Raw genomic sequence first — 19,106 nt, forward strand, 5'->3', positions numbered from 1 at the left:
CCTCTATTATCCCCTTGTTGTAGGGGTTCTTTTCCCTGTTTTTATGTCATTAATAAACAAGGTTTTTTACTTCAATCCTACTGTGCCTATAAAGTCCATTCCTATTTTCTCCTCATCTTTGAAAATAACGGAGTGGGCAACGACATGGCAAATGAGATTTAATGTGGAGAAGTGTAAGGTTTTGCACTTGGGGACTAAAAACATAAAAGCACAATACACGTTAGGAGGGGAACCCTTGGGGGAATCAAAAATGGAGAAAGATCTGGGAGTCTTGGTTGATGATAGATTAGGCAATAGCATGCAATGTCAAGCGGCAGCTGCCAAAGCCAACAGAATATTAGCATGCATAAAGAAAGGGATGAATTCAAAAGACAAGACTATAATCCTTCCACTTTATAAAACTCTGGTCCGACCGCATCTGGAGTATTCTGTCCAGTTCTGGTCGCCAGTCCTCAGGAGGGATGTGTTGGAGCTGGAGAGAGTGCAGAGAAGGGCAACTAAACTGATTAGGGGATTGGAGGACCTTAATTATGAAGAGCGTCTGCAATCGCTTGATTTATTCTCCCTGGAGAAGAGACGCCTGAAGGGGGACATGATAGCAATTTACAAATATCTCAATGGGGATCTCAGCTTAGAAAAAAAGCTGTTCAGTCGAAGGGATTGCATGAGGACTCGAGGGCATACAATGCGATTAGAGGAGAAGCGTTTTAACCTCAGGCAACGTGGGGGGTTCTTTACTGTGAGGGCTACAAGATTGTGGAATTCTCTACCACAAGAGGTGGTTTCTGCGGGAAGTATGGTGGCTATCAAAAAACTCTTAGAAGTACATCTCAAGGATCAGAACATTCAGGGCTATGTGAGATGATTACAGCTACACACACCTACACAGGTTGAACTGGATGGACTATTGTCTTTATTCAACCTCATCTACTATGTAACTATGTAGGTATTTGGGGGTTGTTCTGAAGGCATTCCAGCGTCAGAGACACAGTGACAACTATCCATCTTTATATGCGTGATTGACCTAAAGAGTGTAAGCTCTATTGGGTCCTATTTCTCTGGTAAGCCCCCTCCTTACCTTACACATCCGTGGTGGTCACACACACCAGTGATAACACTATTAATATTACATCTAAGGAGATTCTGCACTTTGCACTTTGGTGGATTTTCCATGAGCTACAGAGATCGTTTTATCAACTTTCTTTGAACTGGATGGACTTTATTTTATTATCATATTTATTAGCATTATGCACTTTAACGATCACGGAAATGGTTTATATGTTACAATGCACTTTAATATATACTTGTAATATTTTTGCACAATTTGCACATAGTGACTTTATTGTCTTGATTATTTTTCACATATATTTTTTGTATTAATTTATTTACATTTTCATACTCAATACCAGCGTTGCATTATAATTATTATTATAAGCATTAGGACCCCCCATCTACCCCAACAAAGCACCAAGACCCCCCATCTGTCCCCACTAAGAAACCAAGTTGCTCCATCTCTCCCCACTAAACATCAGGACCCCCCATCTCCCCCACTAAACACCAAGGCCCCCCATATCTCCCCACTAAATACCATGATGCCATATCTTTCCCCACTAAGCAACAAGGCCCCTATCCCCCCTGTATGCACCAAGACCCCCCACCTCTCTCTACTAAGCACCAGGACCCCTTATCTCCCCCCATGAAGCACCAAGACCCACCTTCTTTCCCCACTAAGCATCAAGACCCCCCATCTCTCTCCACTAAGCTCCAAGACCTCCATCTCTCCTCACTAAGCACCAGCACCCCAATTTCCCCCCCCCCCCCAAGCACCAGAACCCCCATCTCTCCCTAGTATGCACCAGGACCCCCCATCTCTAACCAGTATTCACCAATCACCAGGGCCCCCCATTTCTCCCTAATATGCACCAGGACTCCCATCTCTCCCCACTAAACACCAGAACCCCCCATCTCCCCTGATTGCATTTTTTTAGGCAGGTATGCAGGGTCAGGGAGTGGATTTAGGGGCCCCATCAGGTAGGCTGTGGGGGGGCCCCATGATTTCTAACAGCGGCCCTGATCCCAACACACAGACAAGGCAAATGCATTGCTGTGATGTGCACTAAAAAATACTGCATGCAGTACTTTTTTCAGCACAGTGGGTTGTGTCACGAACCACAGCAATCCTGCCATGGCGTGTTGAAATGTCACTTATGATATTTCAATAAAAATCTGTGAAACAAGTAAACAGTGCGATGGAATGGGTGCATCAAAACTTTATCACACAACACACACCAGTGGCCGTGCGTCCAGTGCGGCTTTAAGGTGTGAAAAGGCCCCCTAATGTAGTGGTTGCATTATTTTGCTTTTCCAGGCTTTTTTGTGCCCGGTGATTCTACCAGTAACACACTTTCTGTCCTAGGGTGACAATGCTCGCTCGTTGCACTGTATCTATGGAGGTTCTCTAACATAGCAGCAGGTGTTCTGTAGTTTAGAGGTGATCTGGACTTTTTTTCCCCCATTTTAAGTAAATAGCACATGTAGCATGAAGCAGACCAGATATTTGTAAATTATCTGAGAAGCAATAAAAGAACAAAGCCAAAAATCTTCTTTTTTTTTTCTTTTCCATTTCTTCTCACTATACCCTGCCTTCATTTTATCACAATTTTTTTAGCGTACTATATATTAGGTTTCTTACTTGGTTCCCAATCAGCACATAGATAATCGGATTTAGGCAGCTGTTGGTGGCGGCTATGCTGGAGAGAAGCGGAAAATATATAATAGTTTTGTACATCAGCAAAAATTTTGAAGCATAAACAGAAGCCAGAAAAATGATCTGCCCTAAGACAAGAGGCGTCCGTGAACAAAAGAAAGCCATGATCGTCACAATGACCACTCTGTACAGTCTGGACGATGGTCCTGACTGAGAATTTTTTACCTTAATAGCAATGACTAGATTAGTGAGAAGGATTATGCAGAGTGGAATGAAATAGCCAATCACAAACAGTGAAGTAAAAAGACCAGCTGTTAGGGAAAACATGCTATTCCACATATGGTCATGGCTTTCATCTCCCATATCTTCACAATCTTCCCGTGAAATATTCTTAAAGATTTCTGTTACATTAAATTTCAGGTTACTATGGATATCAGCAAGATTGCTGAGGTCATTGGAGAGTAGTGTGCAGTGCGTGCTTTCATCGTATTCATATTCATTGCTGTTAACAAATGCAGGAATGCTGGACACGGTCGCCATTAGCCAAATGATGGTGCAGACAGAGTAACAAATCTTTTTGGAAAGGAACTTCATGTGCCATATTGGTTTGGCGATGCTCAAAGCACGATCGATGTTGAGCGCAATGAGAATGTAAATGCTGGCGTACATGTTCACAAAGGTAAAGAAATGATAGCATTTACACATGAACCGTCCATAGGGCCAGTGTGCCTTTAGTACCGAAACCGCGTTAAATGGTAAGAAGAGGTTAAAAGTGAAATCAGCAACCGCCAAGTTCAAGAACCATATTTTTGATTTGGAATTTTTCATTAAGAACATGGTAACAGCAATCACTGTAGCATTGCCCAATAATCCAAAGAAACAGGTGAGTATAGACAACAGGAAGCTGGCATACTGGATAGAAGTTGGGTTCACTGGACTGGGAGGGAGGGCTTCAAACTCAGGATTATTAAAGATGTCCCAGAATAGGGTACAAGTCTTGTCATGCAGTTCGTCCATTGCTAGAATCTGAAAGACAAAAAGACAGACAATTATGAAATTCTAGCAGATAACAATGTAATGCCCCATTTCTGGCAAAAAAAAAAACTATTTGTAAGGGTAGGGTGCAGGGTAGTGGTTGTTTACCATCTACTTCATATTTCCTCCTCGTTAGGCGGCAAGCAAGGGTCACATGAGAGGCATACCCCAGGCTTCCATTTTTAGAGATGAATGTACACCATGTACACTTGTACTGCAACGGTTCTCCAGTGACGATGTACACCTTCTCTATAATTTGCATATAAAAAGGGACATGCTGAGCTCTGTCCACAACCACCTGTCCAGCATTTTTGACTATTATTCCCCAGTAGCGGAGTGGGCCCCACTCCATACCTCTGTACAGGATGGAAACATTCCAGAGCCACGCAGGGCCCCTTTGTCAGGCAAGTGACCCTTGAGAGGTCACTTTCCAGATGAAGGGGCCCTACGTGGCTCCGAAACGTTGCCGTATGTTTACCATGTGACTACGAAAATAAAGCTTTGGCTCCTTTCGAGGAATCCTTGTTGTGCTGATGACATATCTTCACTTTGATCGTCCAAGGATCCCAGCCTATGGTCATTACAGCACCCAGCATTACTGAACAGCCATTTTCTTGAACATGTGTGCGGGGAATATTGTATCTGTACAGGATGGGAACCTCTGTGGTGTGAATCTGCTCCCGTTACTCTAGGAGATAGACTGCTGGCGGAAGGAGTATCTTCAACATCTCCCTCACTGCTAAAAGCCATTCCACCTATAACAGGTACACGCTACCGACAGACTACTTGTTACACCCTAGGTAACAACTTAGGTCTTCACATTACTCCACTACACCCCAGTGTCTTTATACCCCAATGTGTTAAGACCCTCTCAGCCTCATGTGTGGGTCGGTTACTTGCAATACACCTCTTTAGAAACTTTAGACCAGGCAAAGACAACATCTCAATAATTTATTCAGGAAAAATGCAAAATGAACATTCTAAAGTCCAACAAGTACAAGGTTTGCCTATGTCACTACTTCTAACTACAGTCTTGTGCTGCCCCGGCATACCTGCTAAGGTGAAGTCCAAGCAACTACAGTTCTTCAGAGGCATTCTCATACAGATGTGAGTCCTTTCAGATCCATTCTCCAGAGCTGGTGTCTTTGGGGCAAACTATAGGCTCCAAAGCCTTTACATCTCAGTGTTGATAACTTTCTTCTGCTCCTCATGGGTGTCATTCTCTGTCTCTCTCCCTTATGGGCACAGATCTTAGCTCTCTTCCTCTCTTTACTGGACCTCTCTCTCCAACTACTCCTCCCTGGGGGCTCTCCCCCTACTGGACCACTGTCCCATATTCATATACCACAAGTTTAGTGAGCCAGAACCCAAACAAGAACCAACCAAAAGACCAAAGAACCCCCCCGGCCGGGGCAGTGCAATCTGGCTAATTCAACCGGCTAACATCTTTTTTACTTACCCTTCCACCCACCTCTCATTCATTTTATTTGCCCTTATGTACCTTCTGAAGCCAGATATACGCCCCTAAGTTCCCCATCTAGGTCCCACACCATCGTTGTGGGAAGAATGCGGATCCAGCAATGTGATGTCCCCCCAAAACTGCCAATCCCCTCAAATCCCCTCTGCTGACATCCACCTTTTCCTTGATCCTGAAGGACCCTGCCAAAGCCCTTACAATAGGAAGTGTCCTTGTCAGGAACTCACGTAGGCATTATTAGAAGGACCCAACCTGTAAACAGAGGAAGAAAGGCTTGGGGCTAGGGTATCACATGGCCCTGGCCACAGGTATGTAATAAGGGCTTTTAGACAGGGTTGTTATTTTATTTAATATAACAATTAGGCAGAAGTTGATGGGTGGGAGGATCTTATCCCAGAGTGGGGCTATAAATGATCTACAGTCCAAATGAAAGTGACAATAGCCGGTGAAATTCAGGTGATATATTGTAGATAAATGGGGAGTGCGATTCAGACGGAAACTTCTAAACCAATTTGTCTGATGTCCAACCACCTGTTCCAGTTTGCTTCTTACCAGCTAATATATGGTTGGAGCGTAAAACAACCACCTCAAAGGAGAACTCCACGTGTCAGGAAAGAGAGGTATGTACAGTGGGTACGGAAAGTATTCAGACCCCCTTAAATTTTTCACTCTTTGTTATATTGCAGCCATTTGCTAAAATCATTTAAGTTCATTCTTCTTCCTCATGAATGTACACACAGCTCCCCATATTGACGGAAAAACACAGAATGGTTGACATTGTTGCAGATTTATTAAAAAAGAAAAACTGAAATATCACATGGTCCTAAGTATTCAGACCCTTTGCTGTGACACTCATATATTTAACTCCATTTCATTCTGATCATCCTTGAGATGGTTCTACACCTTCATTTGAGTCCAGCTGTGTTTGATTATACTGATTGGACTTGATTAGGAAAGCTACACACCTGTCTATATAAGACCTTCCAGATCACAATGCATGTCAGAGCAAATGAGAATCATGAGGTCAAAGGAACTGCCTGAAGAGCTCAGAGACAGAATTGTGGCAAGGCACAGATCTGGCCAAGGTTACAAAAAGATTTCTGCTGCACTTAAGGTTCCTAAGAGCACAGTGGCCTCCATAATCCTCAAATGGAAGACGTTTGGGACGACCAGAACCCTTCCTAGAGCTGGCCGTCCGGCCAAACTGAGCTATCGGGGGAGAAAAGCCTTGGTGAGAGAGGTAAAGAAGAACCCAAAGATCACTGTGGCTGAGCTCCAGAGATGCAGTCAGGAGATGGGAGAAAGTTGTAGAAAGTCAACCATCACTGCAGCCCTCCACCAGTCGGGGCTTTATGGCAGAGTGGCCCGACGGAAGCCTCTCCTCAGTGTAAGACACATGAAAGCCCGCATGGAGTTTGCTAAAAAACACCTGAAGGACTCCAAGATGGTGAGAAATAAGATTCTCTGGTCTGATGAGACCAAAATAGAACTTTTTGGCCTTAATTCTAAGCGGTATGTGTGGAGAAAACCAGGCACTGCTCATCACCTGTCCAATACAGTCCCAACAGTGAAGCATGGTGGTGGCAGCATCATGCTGTGGGGGTGTTTTTCAGCTGCAGGGACAGGACGACTGGTTGCAATCGAGGGAAAGATGAATGCAGCCAAGTACAGGGATATCCTGGACAAAAACCTTCTCCAGAGTGCTCTGGACCTCAGACTGGGCCGAAGGTTTACCTTCCAACAAGACAATGACCCTAAGCACACAGCTAAAATAACGAAGGAGTGGCTTCACAACAACTCCGTGACTGTTCTTGAATGGCCCAGCCAGAGCCCTGACTTAAACCCAATTGAGCATCTCTGGAGAGACCTAAAAATGGCTGTCCACCAACGTTTACCATCCAACCTGACAGAACTGGAGAGAATCTGCAAGGAGGAATGGCAGAGGATCCCCAAATCCAGGTGTGAAAGACTTGTTGCATCTTTCCCAAAAAGACTCCTGGCTGTATTAGATCAAAAGGGGGCTTCTACTAAATACTGAGCAAAGGGTCTGAATACTTAGGACCATGTGATATTTCAGTTTTTCTTTTTTAATAAATCTGCAACAATGTCAACCATTCTGTGTTTTTCTGTCAGTATGGGGTGCTATGTGTACATTCATGAGGAAGAAGAATGAACTTAAATGATTTTAGCAAATGGCTGCAATATAACAAAGAGTGAAAAATTTAAGGGGGTCTGAATACTTTCCGTACCCACTGTATATCTTCCCACACTGACTAAAAAAAGGGGGTTGGGTAGGCCTCTTACCAGATGATGATAAATCTTGGGCCTTAATGTAATCCCTTGATAAGGGCTCTCTCCTTCCTCCACTCAGGGTCTCCTCTGATGTAACTATGATGGGGGTCTCCTGTGGTCTTACGCTGTACTCCTTCCAATAGGATTTGCCAGGCACTGAACAAACTCCAATTCCAACTGGAACCGATATCGGGCTTGTTCATCTGCACACACGGAGATCCGGCCTGGGCTGCGGAGTCACCTCATTAGTACTGATCGTGGCGCAGTATCGTGCAAGGCTCATGTAAACAATCCCTCCCTTCCAGTGGCGGCTGATGCAGCGGCGGCTTCTCCTCAGTCCTCCGCATCTCCCGAGTCCTCCTGGAGAATCCTCCCACTACTGTGTTAGTTTAACGGACAATTGCGCGGTCGTGCGACGCTGTATCCAAACGAAATTTACGTCCTCTTTTTCTCACTAATAGAGCTTTCTTTTGGTGGTATTTGATCACCTGTGGGATTTTTATTTTTTGCACTATAAACAAAAAAACAGCGACAATTTTGAAAAAAAAACAATATTTTTCACATTCTGCTATTTGACATTCCCCCCCAAAAAATGTAAAAATCAAAATTTTTTAACATTTTAGGCCAATTTGTTTTCTGCTACATGTTTTTGTTAAAAAAAAATCACAATAAGCGTATTTTGATTTGGTTTGCGCAAAAGTTATCGCGTCTACTAACTACGGGAAAGATTTATGTTATTTATTTATTTTATTTTTTTTTTACTAGTAATGGCGTCGAGCTGCGATTTTCTTTTTGGGACTGCGACATTGCGGCGGAAAGATCGGACCCCTAACTGACATTTTTGACACTTTTGGGGGTACCAGTGATATTACTACAGTAATCAGTGCTAAAAATATGCACTGTTACTGTAATAATGACACTGGCAAGGAAGGGGTTAACCCTGTGGGTGATCAATGGGTTAAATGTAAGCCTAGGGGAATGATTCTAACTGTGGGGGGGGGCGTGGCTTCTGAAATGACCATAGAGACATGTGATCCTATATAGCAGGATCACATGCGCGCTATGATCATCCCAGGGAGAAGGACGGTCGGCTGTGTTTACAACAGCCGACTGTCCTTCTCTCTCAACGGGGAACTATCACGGTTGTCAGGCGGCCATCGGAGCCGCCTGACACATGCATCGGCTTCCCTGCTGACGAGCGGGAGCGTGCCGGCGGTGGCGCACGCTCGCCTCCTACACTCCCGAGAGTGAGCACCGTACATGTACGGCGTTTCGCCCAGGAGCGGCTGCCTGCCGCAGTACATCTGCGGCGGGCGGTCGTAAACAGGTTAAAGCGGAGATCCAGCTCCCCCACATACTGTAGCTGCTGACTTTTAATATTAGGACACTTATCTGTCCTGGAATCCAGCGATGTCGGCACCCCAACCGATGTTTCAATCGGCTCCCGGGTGCTGCCGCCACCATAGCCTGTAGGGGAACCTGGCAATGAAGCCTTGTGGCTTCACAGCCGATTACCTACTGCGCATGCGCGAACCATGCTGTGCTTTCTGAATGGCCCGGTGGCGAGGAAGGGGGGGGGCAAAATTCTGACGTACTGTGCCACGGCGAGGTCTGACAGAAGTGGGATGGGTACCTATCAAAAACAGGTACCCGCTACCCCTTCCCCACTGAAAGGTGCCAAATGTGGCACCAGAGGGTGGGAGGAAGCAGATAAGCAGAGCTTCCACTTTTGGGTAAAGCTCCGCTTTAATGAGATTACTGTAATTTGGCGTTGTGTTGTTTTGATAATACACTTTATGGCTGTTCATAAATTATTTGTGTAAGTACATTAAAAAAAGGGATTTTGTTTGTAATTGCCAAGGAAGATATTGTTGACGGCTTTTATTTCAAACCACACTTCAGCAATAAGGAAACAGCATTCTCAGCCTGCCTGTTCCCAAACAGCCATAGCCGCTTTCCTGTAGATGTGATAGTTTGCACTGTGCACCTCTCAGAGGATTCGGTCTCTGGCTCCCAGTCCCTCCTTCTACATCACGTCCCTGGTCCTTTAACCACTTGCCGACTGCCGCAGATATACTGAGGCAGGCTGGCTCGGCTGCGTGATCTGTCATACCTGTACGGCGGTTTGCGGGAGCACTCCTGGGGGGCGATCCATGGGTCCGGAAGCCGTGATTGCCGCCGGGCACCCGCAATCGCTCCCCACTGAGAGAGAACGACAGTCTGCTGTTGTAAACACAGCTGACCGTTCTCTCTGAAATGATCACAGAGCGCCTGTGATCCTCCTATTTAGGATCACAGGTCTCTGTGCTCATTTTACAAGTCCCTCCCCCATACAGTTAGAAAACACTCCCCTAGGCTCACACTTAACCCTTTGATCACCCCTGGGTTAACCCCTTCCCTGCCAGTGTCATTAGTACAGTAACAGTGCATATTTTTAGCACTGATTACTGTAGTAATGTCACTGGTCCCCCCAAAAGTGTAAAAAATGTCAGTTAGGTGTCCGACCAGTCAGCCACAATGTCACAGTCCCGCTAAAAATCGCAGATCCCCGCCATTACTAGTAAAAAATAAATATAAAATAAAAATGACATAAATCTTTTCCCTAGTTTTTAGACGTGATAATTTTTGCGCAAACCAATCAAAATACTCTTATTGGGATTTTTTTATCAAAAATATGTAGCAGAATACAAATTGGTCAAAATTATGAAAAAAAAAATTTTTTTTTTGTTATACAGCAAAAAGTGAAAAATATATATATAATTTTTTTTTTTTTTTTTTTTAGAATTGTTGCTCTTTTTTTGTTTATAGCGCAAAAAATAAATATCACACAGGTGATCAAATACCACCAAAAGAAATCTCTGTTTGTGGGAAGAAAAGGACATCAATTGTATTTAGGTACAGCACTGCACGACCGTGCAATTGTCTGTTAAAGTAACGCAGTGCCGAATCGCACAAAATGGCCTGGTCATTAGGGGGCAAATCCTTTCAGTCCAGAAGTGGTTAACAGTACACAAACTTTCAGGGGTACTCTCCACAGAGGTAGGCACTCATGCTGGCAATGTACTGCATATATACAAAGAAGAAAGGTGGGCTTTGCCCACTTGAAGACCAGGACTTTTTTGGCACTTTTTGTTTACAAGTTTAAAGCAGTCGTTTTTGCTAGAAAATTACTTATAACCACCAAACATATTTTTTCTCTAGCAGAGACTCTAGGGAATAAAATGGTGATCGTTGCAATTTTTTTGTAACACGGTACTTGCGCAGCAGTTTTTCAAACGCAATTTTTTTAATGAAAATAGAAAAACCAAACACAATAAATACCCCAATTTTTTTGTATAATATGGAAGATGATGTTGAGTCAATAAATACCTAACATGTCATGATTTAAAATTGCGCATACTTAAAATCCCCATACGCAATGCTTTAAACGCCTTTCCAGGTAACCTGTTTAGAGTTACAGAGGAGGTCTAGCCCGAGAATTATTGCTCTCGCTCTAATGTCCATGGCGTTACCCTAAATGTGTGGTGCGAACACCGTTTACATTTGCATGCGTGACTTAAGCACGTTCCATCTTGTGGTGCCTGCATTGTTCTGGGGTCAAAAACCACATGGTAGTGCCAGTGGCATGAAGTCATTGATCTTTTAGCTATCTGTAGTGGTTGCATCTTGACCACTACTGTAAGGGGGGGGGGGGCATTCTTGCCACTAACCACCTATGTAAGGAAGCATTTTAGATGATTAAATTAAATAATACATTTGTGTTATATTCAATCAATGCTTTTTGGTGTTATAATTTCATACCTCCAACTTTTTGAGATGGGAATGAGGGGCTCCTATTAGCAAAAGTATGTAGGCATAAGACACACCCCCTGCCATGCCCTCATAAAGGAGAAGTATATAAAAAAATTATTGGAAAATGAAAAAATATCACTGCAATGCTTTGTGAATCCACAATCCAAACAGACTGCTGTGGTGCAGTCGGTGATGTTACGGCTGTGTATGGGGTGCTAATTCATATGGATATATTGGAAACAAATGAACTCATACAGTGCAATCAATGCAAAAAGTGCAAGTGCAATGTGCAAATCACCTAAATGTCAGAATTGTCAACTCAATATTCCGACAGAGGTAATTTGATGAAATTGCATTGAGTTCTTTGCAATAGCACGTTTTGGATTTAATTGCAATTTCTTCAAATTACCTCTGTCGGAATATTGAGTTGACAATTCTGACATTTAGGTGATTTGCACATTGCACTTGCACTTTTTGCATTGATTGCACTGTATGAGTTCATTTGTTTCCAATATATCCATATGAATTAGCACCCCATACACAGCCGTAACATCACCGACTGCACCACAGCAGTCTGTTTTGGATTGTGGATTCACAAAGCATTGCACTGATTTTTTTCATTTTCCATTTACATGTAGTATATCTATAGTAGATCAGCAGCACTTCTTTGTGTTCCCTTAACCACTTAAGCCCCGGAAGATTTTACCCCCTTCCTGACCAGGGGGTTTTTTGTGATTTTTTACTGCGTGACTTTAACGGACAATTGCGCGGTCGTGCGACGCTGTACCTAAACGAATTTGACGTCCTTTTTTTCCCACAAACAGAGCTTTCTTTTGGTGGTATTTGATCACCTGTGCGCTTTTTACTTTTTGCGCTATAAACAAAAAAGAGCGTAAATTTTGCAAAAATAACAATATTTTTCACATTTTTTTATATGAAATTCCCCCAAAAAAATGTAAAAATCAAATTTTTTTAAAATTTTTGGCCAATTTGTTTTCTGCTACATATGTTTGGTAAAAAAAATCACAATAAGCGTATTTTGATTGGTTTGCGCAAAAGTTTTTGCGTTTACTAACTAAGGGAAAGATTTAGGTAATTTTTGGTGGGTTTTTTTTAACGCGTAATGGCCGCGATCTGCGATTTTTTTTGCGGGACTGCGACATTGCGGCGGACAGAGCGAACCCTTGACTGACATTTTTGGGGTTACCAGTGACATTACTGCAGTAATCAGTGCTATACATATACACTGTTACTGTAAAATGACACTGGCAGTGAACTTTATTGGGGAGGGAGGGGTTAAGTGTGTCCCTAGGGGCGTGCTTTTTACTGTGATTGGCTGTGGCTACTAGTGTAGGAACAGTGATCAACGGTCCTACATAGTAGAACCGTATGATCACGGTTTCTACACAGGGGAGAATGACAGGCGGCTTGTTTACATCAGCCGCCTGACTTTCTCCCTCTGTACCGACGATCGGCGAGTGACCGGCGGACATCGGGTCCGCCGGTCACACGCACTGACTTCCCTGTGAACGAGCCGCCCGCTATTGGCTCACAAGGAAGTGACAGGCAAGCGACGTAGATCTACGTCACTGTGCCTGGCCGGGGCTGACCGCCGCAGTAAATAGTCGTGCAGCGGTCGGCAACCGGTTAATAGTTTTGATTAGTCTCTAACCTCTGAGATTCTAAGGCGCCAGATCCTTTCACTATCAAATAAAAAAATAATTTTTTAAACTCAAGTATTTTTTTTAACACAACTATTCCTTTATACTGGCTTTTGAAATTTACAAATGCAGCATTTTAGAAATTTGGATGAAAGGTTCAGCACTGGGAAACACTTTTTGAAAAATAAATAGTGCATTTTATATAGTGCACAACTACAGTATATAGATGAGACTAAAATGAGGAACCGCAATTCTTCAAACAACTGAATGACCCAAGCGCTCACTCCAATGGGAATAAAAGGTGTGCTGCTCTCCTCAGATGGGGAAACTCCAGAGACTATAAATATAGAAATATAGAGCTCTGAGGAAGGGAGCATGCCTCCCAAAACGCGTCAGCAGTCCTACTATAGGGACACGTCCTTTCCACATCGTGGCAGACTCATTTTATGCGATTTGTGCTCTTCCTGTTTGTGAGTATGTTTTTGGCATTTTAAAAAAACATTTTAAGGTGTCCAAGGGTAATGCACTAGGTGCTTGCCCCTCCTTTCTTTTCTATATTTATAGACCAAAATGAGGGACAAATAGAAGAAAAGAGGGACGGAGGGACTTTGTTGCAATTCAGGGACAGTCCCTCAAAATCAGGGACAGTTGGGAGCTATGTCATTTTAGCACTGGTAGATCTTGGTGTAGAAGTATGAGCCTTCGGCACAAATAGTTCTGGAGATAAGTAGCAATATTGCAGGTAGGTCTAGTTTTAGAATGGAGGTGAGGGCAGGATTAAAGTGATTGTAAATGATCACCTTGTAAATCAACCCATTCAGTCTAAAATAGAAATGAAAGGCAAAACATTTTTGTATAGATATAAAAACATTATAAATACCCTTTTTTATAAGTGGTCAGTGGGAGGAAGGAGAAGCAGCAGCACATTGACCTTCCCAGTGAATGGCTGTGCAGTGGGGGAGTGTCAGGAGAAGTCTGATCATTGGGGTAGAGCACACTGAGTTCCCAGCATAGCTAGAGAACTGACCATGGTGTGTTCTCCTACTTAGTGTGGTCAGTCTTTAAAATTTTTATAGGAAAGCAGAGGGACTGGCAAGAACACCAGGGATTTCACCTAAAGAAAGCAACACAAAGAGAACAGGATATTTTCTCATACAAGTACATGGTACAGCAGGCACATATCAAGAATATGAAGTTTTGGGGTAACAAACGCTTTAAGTGTTAGGTTACACTAGTGTAATGGCATAATCAAAGTTTGCTTAGTGCTCCTGTGAATTTAATTGGTGTTATTGACAGACCCTTCAACATGACCCATTCCAGTTGGTAAAGAACACTCAGCTCTTAATCGCCTCTCCATTTTTCCGATCCCACTTACCAGACATTCAAGCAAGCCCTCCACAAAAGCACATGTTTTAAAGGTCAAGTTAAAAGGTCTGACGTTGCTTCCAGGCAGGGTTTTCTTGAGTTTTATCAACATACTGTAGCTTTGCAGCTGGTCATTGAGGACTGTAGTTACCAGGAGTCAGTCACTTTTCTTAAGCCCCGTACACACGAGTAGAAATTCGGCCGGGAAATTTCGTCCGACGACCGATCTGCCAATTTTCGGCTTGTTAGTATGGTGATTCTGACAACCGACTCCAACTTTTCGGCCGAAAAAATCCTGGTGTGCAGGCTATATAATTTTTGTCGACCGTCAAAACACGTCCGATTTTCGTCTCATTAGTACATATTTCGATGGGGAAAAATCTTATGAGCAAGACTAGGCATGCTCAGAGATGAAAGAACACATAGAAAGCAAACCAACACATGACATCACTTCTGAAGTATAATTCTGTCGTACGGGAAAATTCGTGGGCAGTCTAGAGCACATTCCAACCAACAGACACCACTCTGGACAAAAGACGGACTACCGGTCGGCGGAAATTCGTTGCGTGTGTACGAGGCTTAAGTCTACCTCCAGACAAAAATCTTTGAAGGAATAAAAAGAAAAAACAACCCACCCACCCCCTTCAAAAAAAAAAAAGAAAAAAAGCAGACTTGATGGACCACTTGGTCTTTTTCTGCTGTCACTCCACCATGTTTCCATGAAATCCTACTAATTAACATGAAGATCCCACCTTTAATAAGAAATTCACAACCCAAATTTTTTAAAAGAGGAAATCTATTACCTTGTTTTGCAGAGACGGACAACCAGACCTGATGCTTGTTAAGGTCTTATCGGTGTAATCTGACTAGCCAGTGTTAAAATGTATTAGAAAACATCCATAAGCATATTTTATTTATGATCAAATAATTCTTCTAAAGTGCTTTCCTTGTACAAACTAGAATTCAGGTGTTGGCTTTGTATGTTATGCGGTGTATATAATGAGTTCTCGAAGTTACAGTATGAATGTCACTGGAGAGCCGCTATACATTTTCTGTTATGCCGTGAAACATATTCTATTTATACAGATACACAACAACATACTATCTTCAAAAAATGTTTCTACATTTGTTGCTGGTCATTAAAATTACACATTGTTTTATAAACCAGTAAATATATAACTGGGCTTGTCTTTCTGTATGCTGCTCCAGAAAAAGACCATGAGTTGACTGTTAGTTATTGGAACTGATTGGCGTTGTAACAGTGCAAGTCCCTGCCGCTCTGGAAATAGAAGTGGAATTGACACAGGGTTCACACATATGCAGGGTGTGGGGCTCTGGAATATTGATTCAGTGCCAAGAATTGGGTTCAAAAGTTTGAAGAGTTTTTGGAGTGAAGAAGTCTCCACCCCAGTGAACAAGTCTTGCAGAAGACAAGCAGGTTGTGTGTGCAGGTGTGCACAGCTTTTAACCACTTAAGCCCCGGAAGATTTAACCCCCTTCCTGACCAGGGCCTATTTTGCGATTCGGCACTGCGTGACTTTAACAGATAATTGCGCGGTCGTGCGACGCTGTACCTAAACGAATTTGGCGTCCTTTTTTTCCCACAAACAGAGCTTTCTTTTGGTGGTATTTGATCACCTGTGCGATTTTTTGATCATGCGCTATAAACAAAAAAAGAGCATCAATTTTGCAAAAATAACAATATTTTTCACATTTTTTTATATGAAATTCCCCAAAAGAATTTAAAAATCAAAATTTTTTAACATTTTAGGCCAATTTTTTTTTACCATATGTTTGGTAAAAAAAATCGCAAAAAGCGTATTTTGATTGGTTTGCGCAAAAGTTATTGCGTTTACTAACAAAGGGAAAGATTTTTGTCATTTTTGTTGTTTTTTTTTAACGGGTAATGGCGGCGATCTGCGATTTTTTTTGCGGGACTGCGACATTGGGGCAGACAGATCGGACCCTTGACTGACATTTTTGACACTTTTGGGGTTACCGGTGACATTACAACAGTAATTAGGGCTATACATATGCACTGTTACTGTAAAAATGACACTGGCAGTGAAGGAGTTACCTGTATTGGAGAGGGAGGGGTTAAGTGTGTCCTAGGGGCGTGTTTCTAACTGTGATTGGCTGTGGCTTGATGTGTAAGAACAGTGATCAACGGTTCTACATAGTAGAACCGTTTGATCACAATTCTTACACAGGGAGAACTGACAGGCGGCTTTGTTTACACTAGCCGCTTGCCTTTCTCCCGCTGTCACGGACGATCGCGAGTGCCCGGCGGACATCGGGTCCGCTGGGCACACCCGTGGGGGGGTCCGTGACTGAGCGGGAGCGGGCATCCGGCGGCGTGCTCGCTCCCCAAACCCTTACAGGCTAGCGACGTAGCCCTACTCGCTCTGCCTGTGAGGGGCTGACTGCCGGCGTAAATAGTCGTGCGGCAGTCGGCAAGTGTTTAAAATGACAGGCTTGGGCAAAGCTCAGGGCTCCTATTAGGAGACAGGTGTGCTCTACTCAGAGGATAGTACTCCATGCTGGAGACAGGAGGTTCCTTTTCCAGAAGTCTGAGAGAATTGAGATGGCTGAGTCTGGAGGACTGAGAGAGCGAAGAAAAGCTAAGTGAGTCCAGAGGACAGAGAGAACCTAGAAGTCTCAGTGGTGTGAGTGCTGTGACTAAAAAGACTTAGGGCTCTTTCACACGGTCCGCCTCCGTAGGCGGATTTGTGTTGCTCAGCGGGGATCGATCCGCGATCCCCGCTGAGCCGGCGGATGACAGCTCCGTCTCCGCTTGCAGAGCGGAGAGGGAGGTGTCTCAGCACCCGCTGCCCTCTATGGGGGATCGGATGAGAGCGGACCGCTTGTCCTCTCTCATCAGATCCGATCCGATTACTGAACGGATGGAAAAATAGGGTTTCCATCCGTCCAGATTTCACGGACAGGATCGGATGCGGATGGCAGCGGGTGTCAGCGGAGGTGTCTCCGCTGACATCCGCTGCCCCATAGAGCTGCATGGAGGATCCGATCAGATCCGCCTAAAAAACTGACAGGCGGATCTGATCAGATCGCCCGTGTGAAAGAGCCCTTAGAGAGCCCAGAGAGCTGAGAGAGGGGCACAGGAACAGAGAGATACTGGGTGAGATGGTCTGAGGGACCAGCCAAAAACCAACGGCCAAGATTTAGGGCCTAGCCAGCATCGCTGCTGAAAAGAGGAAGCCAAGTGGCTTGGTTTTATGTTCACAGTTCCTGTTTTAATAATGATAAAACTCTGCAAATAGTTTATGTTGGACTTTAATTTAAGATCCCATTAGCTGAATTTCAGTCACAACTTGTTTCACCTAAAGGAAACTGTATTCTTGAGGCTGTGTTACTGAGGCTGTGTGTTCCCTTTAAAAAAAAAAAAAAAAAATAGATTACACTATGCCCTCCCATTTCATGGAGTCTGGACTTGGTTCTCTTAGACCTGAGCTTTCCACCAAGGTGTTTCTTTGTTCTAACCTAACCAATGATTTTATCTACAAAGATTGGAAACATCCAGACAACTTCTTTAACCCTCCTCTTATGTTAGGGTCAGAACCGACCCGTTTTCAGGTTTTGAATGTCTATAAGTATCACATAAATTTGTTTATTGCATCAAGATTTTTTTACTTTGTCAGGAACCTCTATTTAAACCATGTAATAGAAAAAGAATCCTTTTCACTAAATTATAAAATACTGTGGTGAAAATTAAGATGTTTATGGTGTTAGGGTCAATTCTGACCCAGTTATAATATAGGATTTTAGGACACTAATAAGTGCCAAAACTGAAATCATAAACACTCTCTCTGCTTAGTAACACTGACTGCCAATCACCTCTCAACCCTGTAAGCTGTAGTTAGGGAGGGGCCTATCTCTTTTCCTGCTTGTCTGCTTCTCTAAATAAAGTGAAAAAACATAGGACCAATACATTTCAGAGTTGCTGACTTTATTTTACCATTTTTTAAATTTGAAAATGAGAGGTATGCTATCAAAAGAAAGGTCGAAGGGGTCACACCAAAAATATTAAAACAAATCTTTTCAAGGATAAAGAAGCCTAACAAGGTAACCAAGAGGTAAGAAACAAATTGGATGATAAATAATTATTCAGAGGGTATTTTATGGCTGATTTAAGACACGGGTCAAAACCGACCCGTTAACATCATGGATAGTAACAGAAAGCTAACATAAGAGGGGGTTAAGGACCTCACTGGCAAAACGTTGGGAGCAATTTTCTTGATCCTTCTACTCCTTGCTGGAATCTTCACTTCAATCAATGCACCTCCACATTCATTTACCACATTTTGACTGACTGGTCTAAATCTGATCTGGTGACTGCTGGTGTTGACATTCAACTTATTGTAGCACTGTCCCCGCAGGGCCTGCTGAATAAGGACCGGACGGGCTCCCCTGATTACCAGCACATGGTTACCTTGAGATATACAGTGCCTTGCGAAAGTATTCGGCCCCCTTGAACTTTGCGACCTTTTGCCACATTTCAGGCTTCAAACATAAAGATATAAAACTGTAATTTTTTGTGAAGAATCAACAACAAGTGGGACGCAATCATGAAGTGGAACGAAATTTATTGGATTTATTTTTTAACAAATAAAAAACTGAAAAATTGGGCGTGCAAAATTATTCAGCTCCCTTAAGTTAATACTTTGTAGCGCCACCTTTTGCTGCGATTACAGCTGTCAGTCGCTTGGGGTATGCCTCTATCAGTTTTGCACATTGAGAGACTGAAATTTTTGCCCAT

General features: G+C 43.2%; 1 protein-coding gene across 1 annotated transcript; it reads right to left on the bottom strand.

Annotated features, from left to right (window-relative positions):
* Positions 1–2,626: 2,626 nt before the first annotated feature.
* Positions 2,627–3,759, bottom strand: LOC309559208 (chemerin-like receptor 1). Its single transcript, XM_082262424.1, has one exon. It carries the CDS (start codon positions 3,722–3,724, stop codon positions 2,654–2,656), a length of 1,071 nt encoding a protein of 356 aa, XP_082118550.1. The 5' UTR covers positions 3,725–3,759; the 3' UTR covers positions 2,627–2,653.
* Between the last annotated feature and the right edge of the window lie 15,347 nt (positions 3,760–19,106).

This window comes from Pelophylax lessonae, assembly GCF_965119305.1.
Source record: "Pelophylax lessonae genome assembly, chromosome: 6".
Lineage (NCBI taxonomy): Eukaryota > Metazoa > Chordata > Amphibia > Anura > Ranidae > Pelophylax > Pelophylax lessonae.